The 24941-nt window shown below is 41.2% G+C and overlaps 1 protein-coding gene across 2 annotated transcripts in view; it reads left to right on the top strand.

Moving 5' to 3' along the window:
• Positions 1 to 1347: 1347 nt before the first annotated feature.
• The window catches only part of DNAJC6 (DnaJ heat shock protein family (Hsp40) member C6), a 158020-nt gene continuing 134426 nt past the window's right edge, over positions 1348 to 24941 (top strand). Inside the window, exon 1 of one of the 2 annotated variants that reach the window (XM_068538001.1) lies at positions 1348 to 1463. In XM_068538001.1, coding sequence (XP_068394102.1) covers positions 1349 to 1463 — 115 coding nt within the window. In that variant the 5' untranslated portion in view covers position 1348. The remainder of the gene's footprint in view (positions 1464 to 24941) is intronic. The other variant, XM_068538000.1, reaches the window with a different exon arrangement.

The following is a 24941-nucleotide window of genomic DNA, read 5'->3' on the forward strand; positions in this document are numbered from 1 at the left end:
GTTTCATGATTCAACCTAACATATAAGCTTTATATGGGTTTATGTATGTAACCTGACCTCTCTGATACTCAGTTTCCCCCATCTGTTAAGTGAGGATATTAATAATTTCTCTCCCATGAGTATCATTGGGAGAGTTAAATAAGGTAATGTATGTAAAATCCGGCACATGAGAGGCACTCCATAAATGTTAGCTATTATTATTGCAGTCAGGTAGTGTTAAAGGATCGTGGTTTTGCTCTTCCTCTCCGACTCTCAACTACAGGCAAAATCACGACAGAGACAAAGTGGTGGGGGCTGGGCCACCTCAGCTCTGACGTTTGTTTCCTCATCTGGCGAATGGGAAACGCCTCCTACCCCACAGGGGTGCTGTGAGGTTTCATGGCATATGTGTAAAAGTGCCTGCACATAGAATAGGTTCTTAAAAAAAAAAAAAAAAAAAGGCTTCCCGGGTGGCGCAGTGGTTAAGAATTCGTCTGACAATGCAGGGCACAGGGGTTCGAGCCCTGGTCTGGGAAGATCCTACATGCAGCAGAGCAACGAAGCCCGTGAGCCACAACTACTGAAGCCCACGCACCTAGAGCCCGTGCGCGCGCCACAACAAGAGAAGCCACCGCATGAAGAGTGGCCCCCCTCGCAGCAACTAGAGAAAGCCCCAGCGCAGCAACGAAGACCCAATGCAGCCAAAAAAAAGAAAAAAAAAAAAAAAGGTGATTCTTAATCTGTTGCATGAGGAAAACAGGAATATCTATCAGACTTAAAAAAAATCCAACATAATGTGGAATCATTCTGAGGCAGTAGAAGGGGATGAAAAAAATATAGCTAGAGCCCAGGACTTGGGTATCGGCATAATTCAGCGGCTGTGTGATCTCTGGGCAGATTACTTCACGTTTCGGAGCTTCAATTTTATCATTTGTAATTTGGGGATAAAAATCAGTGCACATCCCAGGGGGGTTTGTGTTAATTAATGATGCCTAGCAGTAGTTGGGCACTCCGTCGACATCTCCGGAACGAAGGGTGAAAAACTAAAGCATTCACCTGTGAGCTGCCAGGGGCTGAGCGCTCCCCCGGCTGGCGCATCCCTGCAGCGTCCCCGCCTTGGTCGGCCGCACCCGCAGGCTCAGCGCGAGCGAGGTCCCCACCCTCCCCGCCCCGCATCCGGCCTCAAGCTCCTCCCCCCGCGGCCGCGTCCTCCCCGGCGACTGCCTGGCACCTGGCAGAAGCGCGGCGGCCGGGGAAGCGGGAGGCGATCCTTGGACGGCGGCGGGCGGCGGGCGGCGGGCGGCGGGCGGCGGGCGGCGGGCGGCGGGCGGCGGGCGGCGGGCGGCGGGGGAGGGGCGCGGGCGCACAGATGGGAGCAACTGAGAAGAGCGGCAAGAAGAGCCGGAGGCTGTTTTCTTCGCTGCGGCCGTGGAAGGCAACCCGGCGGCTGTGGCGGACGCGCTCGGCTTCCAAGGCGGCGCAGGGTGAGTGTGGGCGCGGCCGCGGGACCTGTTACCATGAGCGGCGAGCGGCGGGCGCCGGCCTCCTGCTGAAGGGGGGCCGCGGTGGCTCCGGCCGCTGCCGTAGGCGGCATCTCCCGCTGGGTTCTCGGCCCCCGGGGCCCGCGGGCGGGGACCGCGCCGCCTGGACGTCTGGCCCTGCCTGGGCGACCCTCCTCCCTGACCCTCGGCCGCGGGGACTACAGAAGTCCCCAGGCTCCGTCGGGTCCGCTCGACGACAGTCCCTTCTCCCCCTCCACCCTTTAAGCATCTCCCCTAGGCCCAGGTGGTTGCAGCTTGTTTATTTCCCACACAAGTCCCTGTCTGTCCGTTTAGCTCTGGACAGAGGGAATCCGGGGTGCCTCGGGAAAACAGTTTGCATCCCCCTCCCCCCAAAACCTGGCCGGCACCTGCAATGCAGTACCCGTTGGGGGATTTAATCCGCACCCAAGTCTGCGTTGGAGGTCCTCCCCATCTGGACCCACCCCCTTTCCAACCCATCTGTTATCTTGTAAGCTCTAGTCACAATTAACTAATTCCCAAACACATTCCACCCTATCCTCACCAGGGCCTTAACTCACATTTATTCAATCACAGACTCACTGCATTCATTCATTCCATAATTTTTATCGAGCTCCCCTGTGTGTCAGGGCCCAGGAGTGAACGAGATAGGCAAGGCCGCAGCTCATGGAACTACTTCTAAAGGGGGAAACAGACGTTACACACGTCAAATAGGTAAAAATCTCCATTGCAGATTGCTGTGTGTGCTTGGAAGGAATCAAATCGTCTGCTGGGAGAGGAAAAAAGGTAGAGGGGGTCCTAGCTTACTTGGGCGGGGGGGGGAATGGACAGGGAAGGCATCTCTGCGGCCATGCAATTACAGCTGAGCCTGAAGACTGATTCGGAGTTACTCCAGCCTGGAGCCAGGGGAGAGCTTCCTGCCAGAGGCAATAGCAGGTGGAAAGGTTCTCATTGTGCCTGAGCTAAGCAAGGGGAAAGTGAGACAGGCAGGGCCTGGGTCAGGGTCTGGGTAGTATATGATGAGGAGTTTGGATTTTATTCCAAGTGAGCTGGGAAGCCACTAACATGTTCTGAGCACAGGGACATGACACGGTCTGCTGGCTCATTGCCTTCTCCCTATCTGCAGTGGCCATGCCTTGGTCTCTCAGCCTGGCCAATGCCTACCCGTCCGTTAGGACTGGCACAAATGCATCTCCTCTGTGAAGCCTTTCCTGGGGTATGTGCCACCTGTAACCTCTCTGCTGGTATTTCATCATCCATAGGGCATTTGTCACTGTTCATCTGCTATTACAGATTCCATGTGGGCAGGTTCTCATCCACTTCACCTTTGCATCCCCCACCAGGCTAAGTCAGAGCTGGGTACTTCGTAGATACCTGTCTGCTTGTGTTTGTGTGTGTGTGTCTGTGTGTCTGTCTGTCTGTGTGTCCTATCTTGTCCTTTTCATCTGTTTCCATCATCTGAGGGTTCTTCCGAGGCTGACATGCCTTGAGTTCTAAAATGGCCGACCTGAGCCAGGGCAGAAGCTAGACTGCAACAGGGCCATGTCATTGATATTAGCGTCACCCCCATCTCCACCCTAGGGTTGTTTTGAAGATTAAATGAATTAATGAGTTAATAACTGTAAAGTGCTGGCACACAGTAAGCGTTCTAAAAAGAAATTTGACAAAGAGCAAAAATAATTATCTTTCAAATATTTGTGTTAGAAACAACACAAATAATTGTGTTAGAAACAAGCTTTTCTATTGTTGATGGTTAGGGAGGCTCTGTGGCTTGGCATTGTCATCTTGCCGGCTTTCAAAGGATGTGTTATTACTTTTAGTGAATGCGCCAATTAAATTCCTTCCACACTGCGTCAAGGACTGTTGCGGAAACTTAGTAGGTCTAAAGGCTGACCACCCCTTTTCTTTAGCTTGCCTGAGTAGTTGAATAGATTGGTAATTGCAACAAGTATTCCTTGAGTGATACTTATATGCATAGTGTTATTCCAGGTGTTGTGTGAATGTTTTACAAAAGAGGAATAAATGGATATTCCCACTGCAGTAAATTGGGTTAGAATAAGTTTTCTAGTTTTATAATTTTTAAACCCAGGTGTGTACTGTGTACACAACCATCCTCTCCTCTTTTCTTTGTTCCCATCGTAGAGTTCACCCATGGCTTACCCGGGGCCCATTGCCACGCCACACCTCTCTTTTCTTAGGTAGGATCTTGGCAGATCACTGTATTTCCCTACTTCCCCTTCCCCCCTACAACCTGGAGATGAGGCCATTATAATGTCTTATGTTACATGATACTTCACAGTTTATGGAGTAGGTCAACTATAAGGTCTTGTTTAGATCTTAACAAACCTTGGAAGGAGGGAGGACAGATAGTATTTATTTCCCCCATTTTGTAGATGAGGAAAGTGAAGCAAGAGACAGAGTAACTTGCAAGAGGTCATAGGACTGGTGTGTGGCCACTTCAGGCCTGACTACCCACACAGCTTCCTTTCTGCCACATCGGCACAAAATAAACATGTTCCAGTATCTATACTCATGGATGGAAGAAGTAAAATTAATAAATATTGTGCAGTGAATGAAATCCATATCCCAATTTTATTTAATTTTTCTTAAAGGTGGCCTGAATTTCTCATGATGATGTCAACATCACTTGGGGCATCTACAATCATATGCTTTGGTGCTAGACAGATGATGATTTGAATCTGCCACTAATAAGTGGCACACTAATAAGCTGTGTGATCTTGGGCAGGGTGCTAAATCTTTCTAAAACTCGGTTGTCTATCATATGTAAAATAAGGATGATATTCCTATGTTATAATGTTCCTGTGATGATTACATGGGTTATTGTATATAAAGTGCTTGGTACATAGTAGCTCACAAGGTGGTGGTTGTTATTTTTATTAATATTAGTCCAGATATTGCACCATATGATCACACCCCAAATATGGAAAGTTCAGTGAGTGGTGGGAATAAAACATGGCTGGAAGCTCCTCAGGGGCCGCAATCCCTTCTGGACCAACCAGAAGGCCTTCTACATCAGTATCCTTCTTTCTTCCCTCCCTTCCTTTTTTTTCCAGCAGGAGGCTGCAGATGAGAAGTAGCATAGCTTCTGGGGACCCCTGGCATCTGTTCAGCTTAATATTGTATCTGAATATAGGAGACATTCAATAAATATGTTTATTTATTTATTGGATAATAATGAATGAATGGTTAAGTAATGAATGAATCCTCTGGGATGTATATATTGATTCCTTACTTCCTTGCTAATACTCAGTACTGTCAGACTTTTTTGAAGTGGTACTGCATGGTGCTTTTTTATTGAATTTCCCTGATGAATAATGAAGCTGGAGATCTTTTCACATGAATATTGGCCGTGTGTGACCAAGACATGTGTGAACGCCTGTTTATGTCTTTTCCCATTTTTTTTTTTCTTGGTGGTTCATGTTTTTTTTTTTAATCTGCTCATAGTAGTTCTTGAAATATTCTGGATACCAATGATTTACTGGCTTATACGTCCAAGCAACTTTAAAAAATCTACTAACCATGCAAGCTGTTCTAAATGAACAAGCTGTGTCCAGTAGAAATTAACCCCCTAAATTGCTTCCAGCTTTTGCAGAGAACCAGATTTACATCAAATATCAAAGCTTTAGGTTATAGAGAAGGGAGCGGATAGTTGGTGGAAGTATTTTGTGAGCAGTAGGCTTTCCTAGTCCTTGAAATGACGGTAGAAAACCAGTCCTGAGCTCTTCCCCCCAGAAATTGCCTCCTGCAAACCCTGGTGGGCCGAAGTGCCCTTTCCTGAACTGCAGTTATTCCCTGGGAAGACGCAGCTTGGACCTGGAGTCAGTCTCCATCCGCAGGTAGTGCTTTCCAGGACTAGTTACCTGGAGGAAAGGACAGAACACTTGTCAGGTGACCTGTGGTTTATTCTCTCATTGCCATTTTCTGGCCAGATGTCCCTAAAAACAAATCACATTGAATGGAGATAATGATCACTACCTAGGGATATTGGAAAGATCAAATGATATCATAACTGTTAAAGGACCATATAAATGCAAAATATATTTGCTAGGCTCTGTGAAGTAACCAACCCTTTGCCGGAGTGGGACCTATACCCTTTAGGCCCCGTACCTTCTCCTACCCTCTGTTCTGCATACAGGTGCCTGATTGCAGAGTAGTAGTTCTCCAAGGGTTGTCTCCAGACCAGCAGCAACAATGTCTCCTGGAACTTGCTAGAAATGCAAATTCTTGGCTCCCATCTCAGAGCTACCATAGCAGAGACTCTGGAGGTGGGACCCAGCAACCTGTGCTTTACCAAGCCCTGCCGTAATTCTGGTGTGTGCTAACCTTTGAGAACCGTTGGCCTAGTGGGATGTGCAAAGGCTTTAAAGACAGTGTGGGTTTTTCAGTCTTAACTCTCCCATTTGCCAGCTTGTGCGATGAGGAGCTTCCTGAGCTCTTGGGCTTCCAAGCTCTCATCAGTAGAAGGAAGATGATGTCACTTCCCTCACAGGGGTGTTGTGGGAAGTAAATGACGGGCAATATCCTGTCTCTGCTACTTTTTTGCTATGTGTCCTTTGGCAAGTCTCCTTTCTTCTTTCTGCCTCAATTTTTCTCATCGAAAAAAGACAGACTGGCGGAGCAACTAGGCCCGTGAGCCACAACTACTGAGCCTGCGCGTCTGGAGCCTGTGCTCTGCAACAAGAGAGGCCGCGACAGTGAGAGGCCCGCGCACCGCGATGAAGAGTGTCCCCCGCTCGCCGCAACTAGAGAAAGCCCTCGCACAGAAACGAAGACCCAACACAGCCAAAAATAAAAAAAAAAAATAAAAAAAAAAAAAGACCTAAAGAAGAAATACATGGCGAAAAAAAAAAAAAGACTGACTGGCAAGCGTTAATGTGCACGCATTGCTTACCGTGTGCCAGCCGTGGTCCTAAACCTGTGAATATTTTATTTAATTCTTACAATAACCCTGTTTTACAGTGTCTATTTTATGAATGAGAAAACCGAAACACAAAAAGGATAAGTAACATTTCCAAAGTTACGCAACTAGTAAGCTGGGGTCCAAACCCAGGCAGTGTGCTCTGAAAGTCCTTGCTTTAAAGGCCATGCTTGGCAAATAAGTTCTCTTTAAAAGTATGGTGATGATGGTAAGAAGATCGCCTGGCACACAGTGGGTACTCCATGTATTAATTCTCTTCCCCTTGCCTTGTGGCTTGGCTTCATCGGAGCACACCCAGCTTTTCTTATAGTCATGCTGCCCTTCTCTGCGGTGACCCGAATCACAAACCCCCATCCCCTCCCCAGCCCCCAGTCAGCAGTTTTCTCACTCCAGTTCATCTCGCTTACAGCCACTTGGATGCTCTGAGCAAACCAGACAGGCATGGCTGGGGGAAGACCGAATGTGGTGGTGCAGGTGAAGTCATTCTCCTGTCACCCCACCCTGGCATGTTTTGGAAATGAATGACTAATCCAGAACAGAGGGTCCAGGCAAGTTACCGAAAGATCATTAGGTCTGCCCAATTTGAGAAATATCCTCCCAGTCTCTTTTGCTCTCAAATTTCCAAGGGAATATAAAAGCTTTTTTTGCTGAGTTTTTCTTCGGAGTAAAATTTACAGCTGGGAAGTTGAACCCACAGTGTTAACAGCAGCGTTTTTTTCTTTCATTTTTGTTTTGCTAGGACAATGAAGAGCCTTATTCTCTTTCAATTCAGGGTGTCACTCATTGTTCTTGAAAATTCTCTTTGGTTTTGCTCTCAAGATGGCCTCCCTTGCTGGGCATGACTCACTGGTCTAATGACTCAGAAGTGGCATCCAACAAGACAAGGACTGTGCAGAGCTGTGAAGGGACTTGTGGCCAGTGGAGCCTGCCTGAAGCTTTCCCTGAACCCGGTTATTGAGATGGACCATCGTTTCCATGAATGGATGTTTATAATGGTTGTTGGTACCAGTTTATTGGAAGCATGAGGCAGTGCCTTGTTCTGGAAGGCTGCAAGGCTTGAGTCCATCCTTGTCCCTCAACTGGGTGTGGCCTTGAGGTTTACTGTGGGCAAGACAAGGCTTCTAAGAAATCACCTGACCCTGCTTGGAATGGCCACAGAATCAGGCAGTGTAAGGCTTCTGTAAAATTTGTATCATGAGGGAAAATAAAGGCTCTTCTTATCTGAAGAGGACTTCAAATCTCTTTCAACTTAATTTAAAAAAAACCTATTAAGGATGAATAGAAAGATGAACATCTATGTGATAAAGCAAATTTAGCAAAATGTACTTGAAGATGTTTGCCATGCAATTCTTCCAACTTTTTGTATTTTGAAACTTTTCAAAGTACAGTGTTGAGTAAAATGCAGGTAACCCTAGAAATGATCATACTCTTGGAAGAACATTGCTTCCTTGTTAATATAAATGGCAGGCTCTCTCCCACTTCCTCACTCCTCCCAGACTTTGTCTTTTTTCCTGGGGAGCCTGCTTGATTAAAAAGGGCCTTGAGTGAGCCTGGCAGGGGGTCAGCTAATCCTTTACACCAGGGCTTTATCTTCTTCCTGATATGTAATTCTCACAAATGCCATATAAACTAGTTATTATTTTCTGCATTTTATGAGGAAACTGAGGTGCAGAGGGGTACACTTGATCCAGGTCAGTAGGTGATAATATTAGTCTTACAGCATTTATGGAGCCCTCCCTTTATGTGTCAGGCTTTGTGCTGTGTACTTTACATGCATTAACTCATTTGAGCCTCATCCTACCCTAGGAGGTAGGTGCCTTTAGTACCTTCATCTTACAGATCAGGAAAGGGAGACTTAGAGATGTGCAGGAACGTATCCCAGCTTCCTCTAGGAGCCAGGAAATGGCAGAGCCCATGTTTGAACCTGGTCTCTCCTGCTTTATAGCCCTTGCCATACTATTCAGACCCAGTCCTCAGCCTAACTCAGTAAATCAGCATACGTTGTAGAAACCGCTTGTTCTGAGACCACAAGGTCTTTGAGGACAGAATGTTTTGTTCAGCACTGTGTCATTCTCAGTCTTCAGAGCAGTGTCTGGCATAATGAATATTTATTGGATGAAAGAGTACACGGATGGTGTCTTCTCATCACCCCCTTCTTCACCCTATCTGCCCCTAAAGGTGCTCCTAACTGGGTATGTTTTGGCTGCCCTGGCCTTGGTCCTTGGAGATGGAGATGCCCATTTCTTTGATGTGGTTTATGGGCCAACATGGCTCATTTGGTGGCCAGTGAAGGCAGATTTTCCTCATTGGCCTTAAGTTGTCAAGGATGAGCATAAGGATATTATCCACTGTCAAGGAAAGATGGGAACAAAAACAAAATAAAATTTCCCCAAACTTTCAGGGAGTCTTTAAATTGTGGCAGCTAGAAATCAACTCCAGGACCTCTAGTGGCCACGACAAGCTTTCGCTCTATAGCTATATTTGACTCTCGGGCTGCAGTAATGAGCAGGTAAGCACTAGCAATTAGTTCTCTTAATGTGCCCAAGTATGTTGATAATTATACTTTACACTTATATAGAACTTAGTTTACAAAGTACCACATCTATTCTCCCTTTTGATCTTCTGAACAGCCTGGAACATGCACAGGGCACGGATGATTAGCCCCACTTTACAGATGAGGAAACTGGTGCCAGAGAGGTTAAATCACCTGCTCTACGCCACTCAGGTGATAGTGGTAGAGACAGGTCTTCAACCCTCTTATCTCACCTCCTACTCTGGCAAATTTTCCTTTTCAGTATTGTACTTAACCCAGCAATTTCTGGGGATGAGCACAACAGGTTGGTGCATTTCTTTTTGTTGCTCTTCTTCCAACTTGGAGGGGAGTGAGGTCCTGGATTGGGTCAGTTAATCATTCTGGATGTCAGTTTACCAGTCTGTATAATGGGGAATAAACACTACCCATCAGTGAGTGCGCTTGGAGCAGAGGAGGTTGTGAGGGTTCGGAACTCAAAAAACAATTTCTAAGTGAAGGTGTTTGGAAGGGACTGTGATGACTGATTCATTTTCCGTAAAATAAGTTCAATGGCACCTCCCCTGGCCACGCTATCTAAAATGGCAGCTCTGTTACCTCATTATCATGCTTCATTTTTCTTTACAGCATTTACTGCCATTTATTATATGTTTATATTTGTTTGTTTATGGCCTGTCTGAATCCTCCCACCCAAATGTGATAGCCACGAGAGCAGGGACTTGGTCTGTTTCCTGCACTCTTGAATCGCTAACAGGTGGAGTTGTGCCTGGCACAAATAACCGTTGTTGAGTGAATGAATGAAGGAATGAATCTGAGCTATGTAATGATTGAAAGTAAGCTTGCATTGGATGATTGAAAGATTTGCTTGAGTACTCCTTGCTGTCTAACAGAGAGGGGGTTTGGTCTGGCTTCCACAGATCCATTTCTGTCTCAGCCATCCAGTGGCTTAAAACCAATCACTAAAGCCTTGCGTACCAACTTACACCTGCGTGAAATGGGTTCAATAACCCAGGTCCATGCAGCAGACATAGGTCATTGGATGGCACTGTATGCCTCTGCATTGTAACAGCTGGTGAGTGGCTTGAGGACTGGGGCTGGTTCCCGTCACTGTTCTGTCCACAGTACCTAGCATAGAGCCTGGTCCACAGAGAGGTAAAAGAAGTGTTTGCTGAATGAATGAATATGTAAGAGGAAACAAGCACAGGGCTCTTAATCCCCCTCCAAAGTGAAGGTCTCCATTTGAGAATAAGCTTAGTGCACGGCACACGTGGTCCTCTTTCAACTTGAATCAAATCTCTCCAGAGACAGGGAGGCACTAAACAGTTGATGCCCTAACCTACTGCAAGGAAAGGCAAGCCTAGGCTCCAGATCCAGTTCCATGCCATGTTTTGGAATTTGTGTTTACGTCTGTCTTCATCCCCATCCTTTCTGCTCCAGCATAAGCAAAATTATAACCCTGCACACTGACTTGCATGCAATTATCAGAGACCGGTGCCCCTCGGCTGAGGGATTTCTCCCCCAAGACCGCTGACTGTCTGAATGACAAATCCAAAGTCGGGGTTGCAGAACCAGCCGGACTTTCCTGCTCCTCTGCAGCAGAGGGAGGAAGGAGAGAATGAAAGATTCTGAAAATAAAGGTAAGGGGCCGACTGCAGCGGGGAGGTAAAAGAGGCTAGGGATAAGATGTCACTCCATGGACATGTTTAGTGTATATTAAATGGCTGATTTAAAATTAGTGTGCATATATTATTTTAAAATTCTAGTATATAATAATAAACATGACTTTTAAAAATAACTGATTTCTGGTTTCCAAATATTGTCATTCAGTTTTCCATTTTTGTGTTACTAAATATAACATTTTTGCATTCTTCATTTAATCTTGGCTGAGTAACACATATATACATTTCACAGGTTTCCTTATAATAGTTACCTTTTATTTTGGAAGTGTTCAGAATACTTAATTAATATATAGGTTTCCAGTGCATTATTGCAATTGCAATATCTGAAATACTTTGGACTTTTACAGTTTGGGTTCTTAAGAAAAATGTAGACGGAGAAGCCTTTAATGAACATTCACCTTTTTGGGAGGATCCATTGGGGAGCCGTCACTGACCTTCAGAAGTGTTTATCTTGCAGAGAGATATTCAGATGCAAACTCCCCCCACTCTGCTAGCCTCCATCCCCTAGATCCCTGGTAACAATCCCCCTTCGCACTCCCTCCCCGCCTCCCCGCCCCGGCGCCCCCTACCAATTCCGCTTGAGGCATGGGGGAGGAGAGAAACAGATTTAAATGAAAACTCAGGAAAGGACAGGCCTCTAAAATGAGCCAGCCAAATAAATATTCAGTTCAACAACAAGGATTCTGGAGGATTCTGGGGTTTCAAATTCCGAGGGTCCTTAACATTTTCTGCCGCAAATGGGGGAGGAGCGATAGATCCCAAGGCTCGGGAGGCTACACGCGCTCCCCAATCCTGTTTCCAGGAAGGAGCCCTCCCTTGGTGTTGCGTAGGTGCTGCTCCTGGTCCTGCCGCAGGAGGAAGGCGCAGGGCGGCTGGGCTCCCGGGAAAGCTCCGGGGCAGCTGCCGAGCCATCTCCGCGTAGCCTGGCCCAGCCCCTGCCTCCCCGCAGCTAATTTTAGGGTTTGCCCGCCCCCCTTTTCCCCAGCAGGCGTTCGCTGATCTCACCTCAAGCCTCTCTGCAGCAATTTCCACCCCTTCCTCTCCTCCCAGCGCGCTCTGCTTTAAGGAGGCCCCAGCACTTTGCCCTTGGGCACCGGGTGGAGGCTGGCACACAGCGCCGGAGCAGGTTGCTCACGCCCACCGACCCTCCGCAACACCCGAGCTGGGTGGTTCTCGTCATCGGTGAGAACGCCCAGGCCCCAAGCCTTCTCCTAACTGCATGCAGGGCCGCCCGCTTGGCCTTCACCAGCCCAGTCCTCAGCCACACTCTCTGGCATGTTATAAGATTCTCATCTTGTAATGGACAGTGATGTTTATTCCATATGAAAAACAAACAAAAAGCAACCAAGCAAACAAATCAAAACCACACACAGCCTGATGCCGGTAGGAAGGCTGGTATTTTAATCTTATCACGCTGCTTGTAATGAAGGCTCTTAAGCAATCTCACTTTCTATAACTGAGGCTTTAAAAGGGTCTGGGGTAGCTGGTGTCGGTAGATTAACGTCTAATAGGCTCTGGATCATTCACATCCACATAGCGATCTCTGCGGTTTTGATGTTTAAATTTTGATTAAACAACCTTAGCGGGGAGGAAAACAGATTTGCATGGCTCTGGTAAATGCAAAGAGTGCCTGTCTACTGCTGTTTCTAAGCCAAGCTCTCATGGACAAATAAAACCTGTGTCTGTGTAATCAGGATATTTTAAATAAACTCAGGGAGAATGTTGGCCTTTCCTGTGTCGTTTTCAGTAGCTGGAGAAAAGGTTTCTGGAAAGAAAAAAATGTGCTTATGTGCCATGTCATGCTAGGCCAGGGGCATGGTTTAGAAAAAGTTAAGGCTGCCTGAGCTGGAGGCTCATGTTAGGTTAATATTCACCATCATTTGGAATTGAAACACTCCCAGTTTCTCAGTGTATCAGGCAGGATGCTTTAAGCTTCAAATCCCCAGCTGCTTTTTTAGGGGAGTTGGTATTTAGATTTTTCGTTTCACTTTGTTTTGGAAGGAGCCTTGGTTGGAAGTCAGGATGTTTAGGTTCTGGCTTGTTTTGCCACTAACTCATTGGTGACCTAGCACAATACCCATTATTTCTTCAGACCTGTTTCCTTATCTCTAAAATGGAGAACTGTTAGACCAGATCACTGTTCTTCAGATTGTGGGTGGTAAGAAAGCAATTTAGTGAGTCTCAAGCAACCTTTTAGAAAGATGAAATAGAATAGAAAATGTCAGAAACCATTGCATATGGTAAGTGTAAATAATTGTTTCCTGTAACTTCTGTCTTAGATGTTTATGTTTGTTTATGTATGTAGATATGGGCTGTATTGATGTCCGATCTGTTTCTCACTGTGAATCCCAGTCAAAAGAGTTTGAGAAACACTGAAATCAATCATAGCTTTCTAGTTTGTCAAGGAGTCTATGAAATGCAGTCCATTTTTGTTTATGTATGTTGAGAATGTCAGTAGTTTTCCTCAGAACTTCCAAGGGGTCTAAGACCTCAAATAGGTTATGAATTACGGTGTTTCCCCCAAGGCCCTTCTAAGCTAACCTCTTAGGGATCAAAGAATCCTTTCAGAGCTGGGAGATGGGTGTGTGTTGACAGGACCAGCTGAGTGTGAGAGGTGAGGTGGGGTGTGTGAGCATGTTGAAGAGAACGTGTGACCATGGTAACTATACCATGAGAACTATTTGTAGGTTCCAAAGTGCCAGTTGGTGACCTGAATATAAAACATAAATATCTAAAAATTAGAGTCTTTGTGCTGAAAATTACCACAGGAAAACTATTAAAATGTTGTGCATTGTTTGGAAGTCAACTCTCCTTGAAAAGACTGAAAACAAGAACCAGGTAAAATTTTAAGAGGTTGACAGGGACAAATAAATCATCAGGCTGTTGGTAGGCAAAAACTGAATTTTTATAAGCTACCATCACATGACTAGTGTTCTGTAAATGTTGAGCTGTGGTTTAATAAATGCCTTTCTTTCTTTTTTCTCTTTTTAGTACATCTTGTCTTAAGACAGTCCAGTGAGGCTTTTAAACACAAAAGGCATTGTATAACATTTACCCAGCATATCTCAAAATGCTTTGCAAACCAGAAAAAAAAATTCTGTATGAGACAACTCAGAATAAAATAGTTGAATGAGTTAATAAGTAGGTATTGGCAAGCATGACAGCTAATTATAATAATAACAGCCATAGCTCCTATTTAATGAACAAGTAGTATGTGAAAAGCTCTTTTCAAGGTACTTTACACATTGTCACAGCACTGCAAGGTTGGGGGTATTTTACATGTAAAGAAATGGATTAAGAACTTTTTACAGGGCACATAGCTAATAAGTGGCAGAGCCGGGATTCAAACCCAGGTCATTTTACTTTCAAAACCATTCACATGGTAGGCAAGGGCTTTGAGAACAAGTAGCGTGGGGAAATTGCAGAGTTTTTAATAAAGTTTTCAACATCATTTATTACTAGAATTAATTTACTTATTATAAAAAGGGAAATGTGAACCATAGAAAATGATGGCTTTTGTGTATTTTTCTAGATTGTGTTTATTTGGAAAATAAGCATTTTAACTCTAAGTTCAGCTGCAAATTTTCCTTTTATTTTGTAAGTTCTCTCTTTTATGCAGCAAGGTTTTAGAAGCAGAGATACGAAAGAACAGGAGTGGAGAGTTTGAAAATCTGGGTGGAAACATTTTTTTTTTCCTACAACAGTTTAGGGCAAATAGTTCTCTTTGCAATTTTTTCTGTTATTTTTCTATGTTTTATTTCAAAATAACAAACATGACATTTTGTGAGCAAATAAAGTTATGCATAACATTTTAACATGGTAAAACTAGGATTAGAGCACACTGATTCCTGAAAGAATTTGATTTTTTCCTGAAAGTTATTACAGAATCTGATTGGGAGTTTGAATATGGTGAGATCCAGGCTTTTAAACCCTAAATATTTAAAACACTATGGTGTACGTCCCCCAATCTGTAATTCAAAATGAAGTAAGTGCAAGGAAATCCAAAAATGTGTTTTTTTTTTTTTTAACAACCATGACTACTTTTAGAGAAGACTCAAATTCTTTCAAGATTTTTGTCCTTGCTGCTTGGGACTGCGTAGGTCTGGCAAACGATGTGTATTGGTTGGGGTGATCTGTAAATGGCTGAGTGAGTTCTCAGCTTTCAGGGCTAGCATGAGATAAAGCTGGGTTTAGAGCCTGGACTATGCCATTGCTTCTCAAATGGACACAATACTGCTTCCTGTGGAACATACTAGAAATATGCAAGGGGCTCTAGCGCATTCACTGGGCAGAAACCAGAAATGATAGATGTCCTGCAATGTTCCAGACTGTTCCATTTAATGATGAATTATCTCTTGTCCTGTGCAACTTTCAGATGTTTTGCTGAAGACGTAAGTGAAAACCCTCTAGACTTTTCTGAGCCTAGAATATAAGTTGGTATTACATATACACTGAAGTTTCCGGGATTAAAAATGTTGTGTAAAAGCAAGGAAAGATTATACTTAATTTTGTTTGGAAAAATCACTTACCCAAAGTGGTTTGAGACATCAATACGACACACTTGTCTCATTCAATCTATGTACCCGTACATGTATCTGATTATTAATGTCATCTAATATAGTCTTGCTTGAGTATTTGCATATTGAAATCCATATTGTTTTGCTATATTGACTATTAACTTTCCTTTCTCTTTTACATTGTTGTTGGTATGTGTGGTATAGTTATTGTTGTTTAATTGTGTGTTAGGTAGGTTATTTTATCTTTAAATTTCATTTTGAGATACTAAACAAGGAAATACAAAATATTTTTATATTTGTATATATGTGTGTTACTCAGAGTATACAAAATGACTTCATTTTTACCTCTTTAATAATTTAAAAGAATTTCAGCCAACATCAAAACTTTTGGAGATTATATATTCAATTCTATATTTCTGGTTCCTTTAATAAAATTAGAACAATCTACAACGAGATTGAGGTGAGCATAAACTGCCCTCTTTAAGGGCAGAAATACTAGGATATAGGTGTTATAAATCTAAAAAAAAAAATGATGTCACTGGTAATATATATTTATGCTACTGTAACTGGAATTTTAAAATTTCATTTTCTAATTGTTTGCTGTTAGAATATAGAAATATAGTTGATTTTTATTTGTTGACCTTATTTCAGTGACCTTCCTAAATTAACTTATTAAATAGTTTTTAGATTTTTGTAGGTAGTTGGTTTTCTATAAATAAAGACAGTTGTATTTCTTTTTCTTTTTTTTTTTTTTAACATCTTTATTGGAGTATAACTGCTCCACAGTGGTGTGTCAGTTTCTGCCCTGCAACAAAGTGAATCAGCTATACATATACATATATCCCCATATCTCCTCCCTCTTGCGTCTCCCTCCCACCCTCCCTATCCCACCCCTCTAGGTGGTCACAAAGCACCGAGCTGATCCCCCTGTGCTATGCGGCCGCTTCCCACTAGCTATCTGTTTTACATTTGGTAGTGTATATATGTCCATGCCACTCTCTCACTTTGTCCCAGCTGACCCTTCCCCCTCCCCGACAGTTGTATTTCTTACTTTCCAATCCTTACACTTTTTTTTTTTTAAATGTGTGTTTTTATTTATTTATGGCTGTGTTGGGTCTTCGTTTCTGTGCGAGGGCTTTCTCTAGTTGTGGCAAGCGGGGGCCACTCTTCATCGCGGTGTGCGGGCCTCTCACTATCGCGGCCTCTCTTGTTGTGGAGCACAAGCTCCAGATGCGCAGGCTCAGTAATTGTGGCTGACGGGCCCAGTTGCTCCGCAGCATGTGGGATCTTCCCAGACCAGGGCTCGAACCTGTGTCCCCTGCATTGGCAGGCAGATTCTCAACCACTGCGCCACCAGGGAAGCCCTGAATCCTTACACTTTTTATCCCTTGTATTATTACACTAGCTATGCTCTCTCTCACAATGTTGAATAAAAGTGGTGATGGTGAGTAGTAGCCTTATCTTGTTCCTCATCTCAGAGGAGAAGCTATCAGTCTTTCACCATTAAGTACAATATTTGATGTAGGATTTACGTTGACACTTTTATATCAGATTAAGAAAGTTAACTTCTGTTCCTAGTGTGCCAGGTTTTTATCATGAATTGGTACTGAGTTTTATCAAATGTTTTCCTGTTTTGTGATGATCATATGACTGTTCTGTTTTATTCTGTTAATATGGTGAATTACACTGATTTTTTTCAAATGATCTTTTAAAAAATTGAAGTATAGCTGATTTACAATATTATATGTTTTAGATGTACAACATAGTGATTCAAAATTTTTATGGATTATACTCCATTTAAAGTTGTTATAACATATTGGCTATATTCCCTGTGCTGCACAATATACTTATAGCTTATTTATTTTTTACACAGCAGTTTGTACCTCTTAATACTCTATTCCTATCTTGCTCCTTCCCCCTTCCCTCACCCTATTGGTAACCACTACTTTGTTCTCTGTATCTGTGAGTCTGTTTCTGTTTTGTTACATTTATTTGTTTGTTTTATTTTTACATTGATTTTTGAGTGTTTAACTTTGCATTACTGAGTAAACTCAACTTAGCTGTGATATGTTATGCTTTGCATATATTTGCTGGATTCCACTTGCTAATATTTTATAGAGGCATATTTTTGTACATGAGAGAGATTAACCTGTAATTTTCTATTGTTGTGGTGCCCTTGCCAGGTTTGGACATTAAGGTTTTGCTGAACTTATAAAACAAGTTAGGAAGTAATTCTTCTTTATTCTGTTTTCCTGAAGAGTTCTGTAAGATTGGAATTATTCTTTAAATGTCGGGAAGAATTCACTGGTGAAACCATTTGAGCCTGGAAATTTTGTTGTGGGAAAGTTTTAAAATATGGATTCTTTTATTTTAAAAGGTATAGATTTATTTAGATTTCCTATTTCTTTTTGTGTTTTAGTAAGTTGTGTTTTTCTAAGAATTTGTCCATTTTGCCTGAACTTTCAAATTTACTGACATAAGGTTTTCTTTATATCCTCTTATGATCTTTTTCATATCTGTAGGTTGTGTGGTCTTGTCCCTACTTTTTATTCCCGATTTTGATATTTCTGTTTTTTATACTGGTAATTCTCATATTGCAAAGATTTTATAAATTTTATTAATCTTGGGCAAGAGGTAGTTTTTTTTTGTTTTGTTTTGTTTTGTTTTGCTGTGCACCGCTGCTTGCAGTTCCCCGACCAGGGATTGAACCCAGGCCATGGCAGTGAAACCACCAAGTCCTAACCACTGGACAGCCAGGGAATTCCCAAGCTTTTTTGATTTGGTTGTTTTTTGTATTATACATTTGTTTTTTTTGCTCATGAATTATTGCCTTTTTCATTGTTATTTACTTTTACACACTACGGTTCTTATTCTGAAATGTTTCTACTTTCTCGAGATGGAAGCTTATATCTTCGGTTTTCAGTATTCTTTCTTTCTTTATTTAACGTCTTCATTGGAGTATAATTGTTTTACAATGGTGTGTTAGTTTCTGCTTTATAACAAAGTGAATCAGATATACATATACATATATCCCCATATGTCCTCCCTCTTGCGTCTCCCTCCCACCCTCCCTATCCCACCCCTCTAGGTGGTCGCAAAGCACCGAGCTGATCTTCCTGTGCAATGCAGCTGCTTCCCACTAGCTAGCTATTTTACATTTGGTAGTATATATATGTCCATGCCACTCTCTCACTTCATCCCAGCTTACCCTTCCCACTCTCCATGTTCTCAAGTCCATTCTCTACGTCTGTGTCTTTGTTCCTGTCCTGCCCCTAGGTTCTTCAGAACCATTTTTTTTTTTAGATTCCATATATATGTGTTAGCATACGGTATTTGTTTTTCTCTTTCTGACTTACTTCACTCTGTATGACAGCCTCTAGGTCCATCCACCTCACTACAAGTAACTCAGTTTCATTTCTTTTTATGGCTGAGTAATATTCCATTGTATATATGTGCCACATCTTCTTTATCCATTCATCTGTTGATGGACACTTAGGTTGCTTCCATGTCCTGGCTATTGTAAACAGAGCTGCAATGAGCATTCTGGAACATGACTCTTTCTGAATTATGGTTTTCTCAGGGTATATGCCCAGTACTGGGATTGCTGGGTTGTATGGTAGTTCTATTTTTAGTTTTTTAAGGAACCTCCATACTGTTCTCCATAGTGGCTGTATCAATTTACATTCCCACCAACAGTGCAAGAGTGTTCCCTTTTCTCCACACCCTCTCCAGCATTTATTGTTTGTAGATTTTTTGATGATGACCACTCTGACTGGTGTGAGATGATACCTCATTGTAGTTCTGATTTGCATTTCTCTAATAATTAGTGATGTTGAGCATCCTTTCATGTGTCTTGTTTGCAATCTGTATATTTTCTTTGGAGAAATGTCTATTTAGGTCTTCTGCCCATTTTTGGATTGGGTTGTTTGTTTTTTTAATATTGAGCTACATGAGCTACTTTTAAATCTTGGAGATTAATCCTTTGTCAGTTGCTTCATTTGCGAATATTTTCTCCCATTCTGAGGGTTGTCTTTTCGTCTTGTTTATGGTTTCCTTTGGTGTGCAAAAGCTTTTAAGTTTCATTAGGTCCCATTTGTTTATTTTTGTTTTTATTTCCATTTCTCTAGGAGCTGGGTCAAAAAGGATCTTGCTGTGATTTATGTCATAGAGTGTTCTGCCTATGCTTTCCTCTAAGAGTTTTATAGTGTCTGGCCTTACATTTAGGCCTTTAATCCATTTTGAGCTTATTTTTGTGTATGGTGTTAGGGAGCGTTCTAATTTCATTCTTTTACATGTAGCTCTCCAGTTTTCCCAGCACCACTTATTGAAGAGGCTGTCTGTTCTCCATTCTATATTCTTGCTCCTTTATCAAAAATAAGGTGACCATATGTGCGTGAGTTTATCTCTGGGCTTTCTATCCTGTTCCAATGATTTATATTTCTGTTTTTGTGCCAATACCATACTGTCTTGGTTACTGTAGCTTTGTAGTATAGTCTGAAGTCAGGGAGTCTGATTCCTTCAGCTCCGTTTTTAACCCTCAAGACTGCTTTGGCTATTCGGGGTCTTTTGTGTCTCCATATAAATTTTAAGATGATTTGTTCTAGTTCCTTAAAAAATGCCATTGGTAATTTGATAGAGATTGCATTGAATCTGTAGATTGCTTTGGGTAGTATAGTCATTTTCACAATATTGATTCTTCCAGTCCAAGAACATGGTATATTTCTCCATCTGTTGGTATCATCTTTAATTTCTTTCATCAGTGTCTTATAGTTTTCTGCATACATGTCTTTTGTCTCCCTAGGTAGGTTTATTCCTAGGTATTTTATTCTTGTTGTTGCAATGGTAAATGGGAGTGTTTTCTTAATTTCTCTTTCAGATTTTTCATCATTAGTGTATAGGAATGCAGGGGATTTCTGTGCATTCATTTTGTATCCTGCAACTTTAGCAAATTCATTGATTAGCTCTAGTAGTTTTCTGGTGGCATTTCTAGGATTCTCTATGTATAGTATCATGTCATCTGCAAACAGTGACAGTTTAGCTTCTTCTTTTCCAATTTGTATTCCTTTTATTTCTTTTTCCTCTCTGATTGCCATGGCTAGGACTTCCAAAACTATGTTGAATAATAGTGGTTAGAGTGGACATCCTTGTCTCGTTCCTTATCTTAGAGGAAATGCTTTCAGTTTTTCACCATTGAGAATGATGTTTGCTGTGGGTTTGTCGTATATGGCCTTTATTATGTTGAGGTAGGTTCCCTCTATGCCCACTTTCTGGAGAGTTTTTATCATAAACGGATGTTGAATTTTGTCAAAAGCTTTTTCTGCATCTATTGAGATGATCATATGGTTTTTATTCTTTAGTTTGTTAATATGGTGTATCACATTGATTGATTTGCATATATTGAAGAATCCTTGCATCCTTGGGATAATTCCCACTTGATCGTGGTGTATGATCCTTTTAATGTGTTGTTGGATTCTGTTTGCTAGTATTTTGTTGAGGATATTTGCGTCTCTATTCATCAGTGATATTGTTCTGTAATTTTCTTTTTTTGTAGTGTCTTTGTCTGGTTTTGGTATCAGGGTGATGGTGGCCTCATAGAATGAGTTTGGGAGTGTTCCTTCCTCTGCAGTTTTTTGGAAGAGTTTGAGAGGGATGGGTGTTAGCTCTTCTCTAAATGTTTGATAGAATTCACCTGTGAAGCCATCTGGTCCTGGACTTTTGTTTGTTGCAAGATTTTTAATCACAGTTTCAATTTCTTTACTCGTGATTGGTCTGTTCATATTTTCTGTTTCTTCCTGGTTCAGTCTTGGAAGGTTATACCTTTCTAAGAATTTGTCCATTTCTTCTAGGTTGTCCATTTTATTGGCATAGAGTTGCTTGTAGTAGTCTCTTAGGATGCTTTGTACTTCTGCGGTGTCTGTTGTAACTTCTCCTTTTTTATTTCTAATTTTATTGATTTGAGTCCTCTCCCTCTTTTTCTTGATGAGTCTGGCTGATGGTTTATCAATTTTGTTTATCTTCTCAAAGAACCAGCTTTTAGTTTTATAGATCTTTGCTATTGTTTTCTTTGTTTCTATTTCATTTATTTCTGCTCTGATCTTTATGATTTCTTTCCTTCTGCTAACTTTGGGTTTTGTTTGTTCTTCTTTCTCTAGTTCCTTTAGGTGTAAGGTTAGATTGTTTGCTTGAGATTTTTCTTGTTTTTTGAGGTAGGCTTGTATAGCTATAAACTTCCCTCTTAGAACTGCTTTTGCTGCATCCCATAGGTTTTGGATCGTGATGTTTTCATTATCATTTTTCTCTAGGTATTTTTTGATTTCCTCTTTGATTTCTTCAGTGATCTCTTGGTTATTTAGTAATGTATTGTTTCGCCTCCATGTGTTTGTGTTTTTTACTTTTTTTCCCTGTAATTCATTTCTAATCTCATAGCGTTGTGGTCAGAAAAGATGCTTGATATGATTTCAATTTTCTTAAATTTACTGAGGCTTGATTTGTGACCACAGATGTGATCTATCCTGGAGAATGTTCTGTGCACACTTGAGAAGAAAGTGTAATCTGCTGTTTTTGGATGGAATGTCCTATAAATATCAATTAAATCTATCTGGTCTATTGTGTCATTTAAAGCTTCTGTTTCCTTATTTATTTTCATTTTGGATGATCTGTCCATTGGTGTAAGTGAGGTGTTAAAGTCCCCCAGAATTACTGTGTTACTGTCGATTTCCTCTTTTATAGCTGTTAGCAGTTGCCTTATGTATTGAAGTGCTCCTATGTTGGGTGCATATATATTTATAATTGTTGTATCTTCTTCTTGGATTGATCCCTTGATCATTATGTAGTGTTCTTCCTTGTCTCTTGTAACATTCTTTATTTAAAATCTATTTTATCTGATATGAGTATAGCTACCCCAGCTTTCTTTTGATTTCCGTTTGCATGGAACATCTTTTTCCATCCCCTCACTTTCAGTCTTTATGTGTCCCTAGGTCTGAAGTGGGTCTCTTGTAGACAGCATATATATGGGTCTTGTTTTTGTATCCATTCAGCAAGGCTGTGTCTTTTGATTGGAGCATTTAATCCATTCACATTTAAGATAATTATTGTGTTTATTTTTGTATGGTGTTAAAAAATGTTCTAATTTATTTTTTCACATGTAGCTGTCCAGTTTTCCTAGCACCATTTTTGAAGAGACTGTCTTTTCTCCATTGTATAGTCTTGCCTCCTTTTTCATAGATTAATTGACCATAGGTGCGTGGGTTTATTTCTGGGCTTTCTATCATGTTCCATTGACTTGTATGTCTGTTTTTATGTTAGTACCATACTGTTTTGATGACTGTAGCTTTGTAGTATAGTCTGAAATCAGGGAAACTGATTCCTCCAGGTCTGTTTTTATTTCTCAAGATTGCTTTGGCTATCTGACGTCTTTTGTGTCTCCATACAAATTTAATTAATTAATTAATTTATTTTTGGCTGTGTTGGGTCTTCGTTGCTGCTTGCGGACCTTCTCTAGTCGCGGTGAGTGGGGGCTCCTCTTCCTCGTGGTGCACAGACTTCTCACTGTGGTGGCTTCTCTTGTTGCAGAGCACGGGCTCTAGGCACACAGGCTTCAGTAGTTGTGGCACGCAGGCTCAGTAGTTGTGGCTCGAGGGCTTAGGTGCTCCACAGCATGTGGGATCTTCCTGGACCAGGGCTCGAACCCATGTCCCCTGCATTGGCAGGCAGATTCTTAACCACTGCACCACGAGGGAAGTCCTCCATACAGATTTTAAGATTTTTTTGTTCTAGTTCTGTGAAAAATGCTATTGGTAATTTGATAGGGATTGCATTGAATCTGTAGATTGCCTTGGGTAATATAGTCATTTTTACAATATTGATTCTTCCAATCCATGAACATGGTATATCTTTCCATCTGTTTGTGTCATCTTCGATTTCTTTCATCAGCATATTATAGTTTTTAGAGTAGAGGTCTTTTGCCTTGTTAGGTAGGTTTATTCCTAGGTATTCTTTTTGATGTGATGGTAAATGGGATTGTTTCTTTAATTTCTCTTTCTCATCTTTCATTGTTAGTGTATAGAAATGCAACAGATTTCTGTGCATTAATTTTGTATCCTACAACTTTACTGAATTCATTGATGAGCTCTAGTCGTTTTCTGGTAGCATCTTTAGGATTTTCTATGTATAGTATCATGTCATCTGCAAACGGTGACAGTTTTACTTCTTCTTTTCCAATTTGGATTCCCTTTATTTCTTTTTCCAGAGAATATACTTTGAATGGTTTTAGTTCTTTAAAATTTTTTCTACTTACTTTAGGGTCCTGCATATTATCAATTTTTATATATGTATCTTGTATGTCTACTTTAAAACAATGCGCATACTGAGGTTGTTTGGTTACACATTCTATATATGCTAGGATGTCAGTTTTAAAAATCTTACAGTAGAAGTCTTCTATATCCCCACTAATTTTTTTTCTCATCTATTGGTTACTGAGAGAGGGTTAAGCTTTCCCATTATGATTATAGATTTCATCTTTTTCTTTTTATATTTGCTAACTCTTGCTTTTATTAACTTTGAGGCTCTGTTTTTAGGTGCATACTATATAAATTTAGAATTGATGTATCTTTATCGTGACGTATCTCTCCTTTTCTCTAGTAATGCTTCCTGCTTTAAAGTCTACCTTTCTAATTTTAATGGAACCATAACAGCTTTCTTTGGGCCAATATGTACATGGTATATCTTTTTCCATGTTTATACTTCAGTTTTTCTATGCCCTTATGTTTAATCTGAATCTTCTTAAGCGTCATGTAAATGAGTTTTTAAAAATCCAGTCTGACAGTTTTGGTCTTCAGTTTGAGTATTTAAAGCATTTAATATAATTATTCACGTTTGTTTCCTATTTGTGTTCCATCTGTTTTATGTACCACTTTCTTCTTTTCTTTTTTTGCTTTATTTTTTGGACTAATCATGCATTATTTTTAACTTTCCCTTTTTTCTCTCTGCTAGCATGTTACACATTTGTTCCCATTTTACTTTTCATTTTGTGTATATGTGATTACCTCAGTGCTGCTTTTACTTATCGCATTCCAGACAGTGTTAGACTCTGAGAACACTTTCACTCTACCCTGTGTTCTCTCCTTATCCATCCTCCCTCCCCCACCTTCTACCTCTTGTGTCATTATTATAATTCATTTAAATTATATTTAACCCCCCATGAGACACTAGCATCATTGTTTTTTACAATCAATTTTCATTTAGGTTTACTCACACATTTACCCTATCCATTGGTTTTCATTACTTTCTGAATTTCTGTGTTTCCCCCTGGGGATCTTTTCCTTCTGAATTAAAAAAAAAAAAAAAAAAAAGACTTCGTTTGTATTTCTTGTAGTGCATGTTTTCTTTCTTTTTTTTTTTTTGTGATACTCAAGTACCTCTGTGTCATATTTTCTGTAAAAGAATATTCTCAGGTGTTTTTTTTGGGGGGGGTCTGGAAATGAATTATCTTTGCCTTTGCTTTTGAAGATAATTTCATTGGATGAATAGAATTCTGGGAATGCAGTCCCCCCCGCCCCCCACAGCACTTTAAAGATGCCATTCCATTGTCTCTGGCTTTTATCCTTTCTTGGAAAAGTTGGCTGTCAGTCTTACTGTTGCTATTTGATGTTGCATCTTTTTTTCTTTGCCTACTTTTAACACTTTTCTTTGTATATTTGTTTTTCAACAGCTTTTCTAGGCATGATTTTATTTCCTTGTGTTTATCCTGCTTGGGGTTTTCAGCCCTTCTTGAGTCTG

Source organism: Eschrichtius robustus, chromosome 3, assembly GCF_028021215.1.
Source record: "Eschrichtius robustus isolate mEscRob2 chromosome 3, mEscRob2.pri, whole genome shotgun sequence".
Lineage (NCBI taxonomy): Eukaryota > Metazoa > Chordata > Mammalia > Artiodactyla > Eschrichtiidae > Eschrichtius > Eschrichtius robustus.